Source organism: Colobus angolensis, unplaced genomic scaffold (genome assembly GCF_000951035.1).
Source record: "Colobus angolensis palliatus isolate OR3802 unplaced genomic scaffold, Cang.pa_1.0 Scaffold209, whole genome shotgun sequence".
In the NCBI taxonomy this organism is placed as follows: domain Eukaryota; kingdom Metazoa; phylum Chordata; class Mammalia; order Primates; family Cercopithecidae; genus Colobus; species Colobus angolensis.
This window is the reverse complement of record NW_012115255.1, coordinates 72,807-77,021: the sequence shown is the minus strand read 5'-3', so window position 1 is coordinate 77,021 and position 4,215 is coordinate 72,807. Positions and strand designations below refer to the sequence as shown.

General features: G+C 50.2%; 1 protein-coding gene across 1 annotated transcript in view; it reads left to right on the top strand.

Moving 5' to 3' along the window:
- The first annotated feature begins 2,411 nt into the window (after positions 1 to 2,411).
- LOC105512038 (tyrosine-protein phosphatase non-receptor type 18-like) overlaps positions 2,412 to 4,215 on the top strand; it is a 17,459-nt gene continuing 15,655 nt past the window's right edge. Inside the window, exons 1-2 of the mRNA XM_011942293.1 lie at positions 2,412 to 2,565; positions 4,115 to 4,208. Coding sequence (XP_011797683.1) covers positions 2,412 to 2,565; positions 4,115 to 4,208 — 248 coding nt within the window. The remainder of the gene's footprint in view (positions 2,566 to 4,114; positions 4,209 to 4,215) is intronic.

The following is a 4,215-nucleotide window of genomic DNA, read 5'->3' as shown; positions in this document are numbered from 1 at the left end:
ACTCAATTAGGAAACTGGTTTGTCTTAATAGACCTTTCACGGTCTGGATGTTGCTGATCTTAACACTGTAGTGTCATTTAACATTTTTGTGTGCCATTGTATTTCCTCTGAATTAATGTTGGGATCTAGAGGCTCAATCAGATATACGTTCAAATTTTTTTTAGCAGGAATACTTGATGGGGGTGTTATGTTCTTTCATTAGGAGTCGCAGTGCCTGCCTGGGAGTTGTCTTTCTGATGTCAGTAGGCAGTATTATTGCTTAACTCCATTAATTTATTAGGGGTTCAAACTTGGTGCCTATTTCTCAAGAAATTAATATGGGAGCTTTTTGCATTATAGTTTCAAATTCATTAAAATGGTGTGTGGAAGTACTTAGTATATACTTTTTTCTTTTTTTTGGCACAGTCTCGTTCTGTCACCCAGGCTGGAGTGCAGTGGCACGATCTCGGCTCACTGCAAGCTCTGCCTCCGGGGTTCAAGCAATTCTCCTGCCTCAGCCTCCTGAGTAGCTGGGACTACAGGCGTGTGCCACCACGCCCGACTAATTTTTTTGTATTTTTAGTAGAGATGAGGCTTCACCGTGTTAGCCAGGATGGTCTCGATCTCCTGACCTCGTGATCCACCTGCCTCGGCTTCCCAAAGTGCTAGGATTACAGGTGTGAGCCACCATGCCTGGCCTACTTGGTGTATTTTAACTAGCTACCTTATTAAATTTTCTTGTAAGTCCTTACAGGTTTTTGTAAGAGTTTCTAAAACTTTGTAGCTGATTATGCTATATGCCAATTAGCATTTCTGATGGGCCCCTCCCTCCTTTCTCCTTGCCACCCTGCATTGCCTAGGACTTCAGAACACCCTGGTCAGCAGCAGCAGTGAGGAATCCTTCCAGAGGTGTTTACACTCACCCAAGCATGGATGCACACTCACGTCTCTCTGGGGTTACAATTGATGGGCAGACAGCCACGCACACGGATCCATGCATCCCTTTAGGCTGTCCTGGGAACTACACTCAGCTGTGATCCATGGGCTGTGCAATCAGGGCCCGCAGACGGCCCTTATCTGTGCAGGACCCTGGCCGGCATTTGCTGACAATATCGTGGCCAGTTGGTCTTTTCTAAATAAAGCACCGCATACAGAGGAAGTGTGCTGAGGCTGGGCTAGCATTAGGTATAGAAACTGCAGGCCGAGGAGGCAGCAGCCTGACCTGGCCTGTGAGTCATGGAAGTCCCAGAGTGCTACCAGCATTGCTGTTAGAGCACTTGTCTGCCCGAGTTTATTTCCTCCAGGGGCACATCAGGGGCCTGCTCTGGGCAATGCAGATGCCCAGGCTCTGCCCTGGAGAAGTGGGGGAAAGTTGTTATGAGCATTTTAAAGATGGGGAAGAGGGCTTTCCCCTCTATTCCCAGTGGTTTCCCCTCCTTTCTGAAGCAGAATTGCAGGACAGCTCTTGAGGGCAGCAATCAGCCTCCACAAAGAGCTGGGGGTTCTGGGGTTTGGTCTAGCGCTGAGAAGGGGAAGGGTGGCTTTCTCTTTGGCCTGCTTCCCCTGCGCTGAGCTGCTGACCCTTTCCCAGGGAGGGACCAGGAGGAGTCCTTGATTCGGAACACTGAAGCCTGGCACACCTGAGGGGAGTTAATGGAGACGGGAACAAAGGCTCTCCCAGGGGACTTACAGCTCTCAGGCATCGGACAGCAGGGGGCACGGCCACGGCTTCCTCTTGCACTGAAGAGGGGTGCCTTTTTCCTGTTTGCTAAATGCCAGACTTGTGGATGGACCAACAGGACAGATCGACCAGCTTGAAGGTTTTTAACAGAATGAAACAATGGGAAAATGTTTTCAAATTTCTACCCCCCACTTCCACTTTTGTTTTAACTTAGAGGAGGTGGGTGTGGCAGTCTCAGAAAAGGAAACTAGCAGGGTAATAATAATATTAATAGCACCAAGTGTATACTGCAAGCCAAGTGCTGTTCTATCTAAATGCTTTATACACAATGATTTCCTTAAATTCTCACAATAAAGCAACAAGAAGAGACACAGTCCTACAGAAGAGGAAACTGAGACAGAAATTAAATGACTTGCCCAAGGTCATACTGAGAAAGTCATGGCGCCAGAATTCTGACTCAAACATTTTGGTTCCAGTCTTCTGCCCTTTTTTAACTAAGCAAAAAGGGAAGCTGGAGAAGAACTGTACCCTGGAGATGCCAGCAGTCTCCAAGGAGCTCCCCGTAAACGTCCCGGAGGAACGGATGTCTGCCAGCAATCTCCACTGTAGTTTCTCTTTTCCCCTTTGCAGCCTCAGAGCAGGCTGAACTCACAGCCTTGTGCACCTGTCCCTGTGCATCTTTCTCTCGGCTCTGTTAAGCAACCCATCTGGTCACACTGACTGGTGGGCAGGGGACAGACTGGCACGTAGCATGTGGGCTTTGGCATGCTTGGGGTCTCTGCAGCAGTGCCAGCTGCTCCCGTTGTGCGAGACTGCCGCCGGCAGTGTGAACAGGAGGGCCCCCAACAGCAGTGAGTCTCATCGCAAGAACACGGCCGGCAGTCCTCCGGGAGAGAAAAGCTGGGGTGGGCCAGGGCCTCTGGAAGATGTGGGGTCTTCCTATCCCCCACACCCAGCCTGAGCTGAACAGAGGGCAAACTAAGAGTTTGGATGTTTGGAGAGACATAAGGGATGGTCAGGTGTCAGGAGGACAGGTGGGTTTAACAACAAGGGGGGCTTGGAGTGAGGGTGAACACCAGGGCAGGAAGACACTCAAAGCAGCTGGAAGTGGAAATGGCAGACCACAGCCTGAGCCACTTAATGTTCACAGGCCACGAGGCAGCATCTGGCTAGTCACTCAGATCCTCTAATAGACAAACCACTAAACACACACACACACACACACACACACCCTGGCTGGACAGACTTCCAGATGGACAGGATCCCAGGGAAACACCCAGCGGGACAAAAAGACAGATTACTGACAGATGGGAAGACCCTCAGCCAAACATCCAAATAGACCTATGGCCAGAGAGACACCTGAGCCCCCCAGCCAGGCAAAGGTCAGAATCCCTCAAGGACAGGCTCCCTCCCCGAAATGGACAGAGACGTTACCCCAGAGGAGAGACCACACCACCCACCTAGTCAACCAGACCTTCAGCTGGACAACATGCCCTCCACCAGTCAGACAGACCTCAGCCTGTGAGGACAGACCCTCAACAGGATCCCTGCTGCTGGACAGAGATCCTCTAGCCCATAATGACTGCCCTTAATCACCATGTGTGCTCAGGGCCTTAGCCTCCATAACTTTCCCAGCAAATGTACTGATGCGTCTGTATTCTACCTCCCTGGCTCTCCATGGCCATCCACAAACCCTCAGTGATTACACTGAGAGTCACTATCGTGCACTGAGCAGAGCTCTCAATGACTTTCCAGACTCTTCTGACCCTTCAGTTACTAACACTTTAAATCCCAATGGTCCCACAATTACTTTCACTTCTTGTCCCAAGTATCCACTGGCCTCCCAATGACTGTCATTAATATCCACTGACACCCCCCCATGAACATCCAAGGGACCCCAACTGACTTCCAGTGAATTCCCTATCACCACCATCCTAAATGATTACTATTGACCTCCGACCTCCCTCAGAATGCTCCAAGACGAAACTGATAAATGATGACCATGGATTTCACAGCAACCCCTGCAGACTCACAATAAATCAAACAGCCCTAGCTGCTGACCCCACAGACGCACTTTGATCCCTCCATCACTTAAGCCAAGGTCAGCAAACCACAGCTTGTAGGCCACACACACACCCTAGAATAATTCATGACACATGAAAATTACACGAAATTCTAATTTCTTTGTTCATAAATAGTTTCACTGGGACACAGCCACGCTGTAGATTGTCTGCTTTCACGCTGCCACAGCTGAGTTAAGCAGCTGGGGCAGAGATAGCAAAGCCAAAACCACTTCCTACCGGGGCCTTTAGGAAAGTGAGCCTTCCATACCCGGATGGCTCCTAGTGAATTCAATTCACCACCTGACATCCTGCCCCTGCTGACCCTTCAAAGACTCAGGCACACATCCAGGCCCCAATGCTACCTTTCAACCCCTCAACGACCTCCAACCAGTGTCTGCCGACGCCCCTTCCACTGACACCCGCTCTTCATTCTTCCCACTGGGCGAGAAGGGGGCTAACCTAGGCCTGTCCTTGAAGAGACGCAGGTGCCAG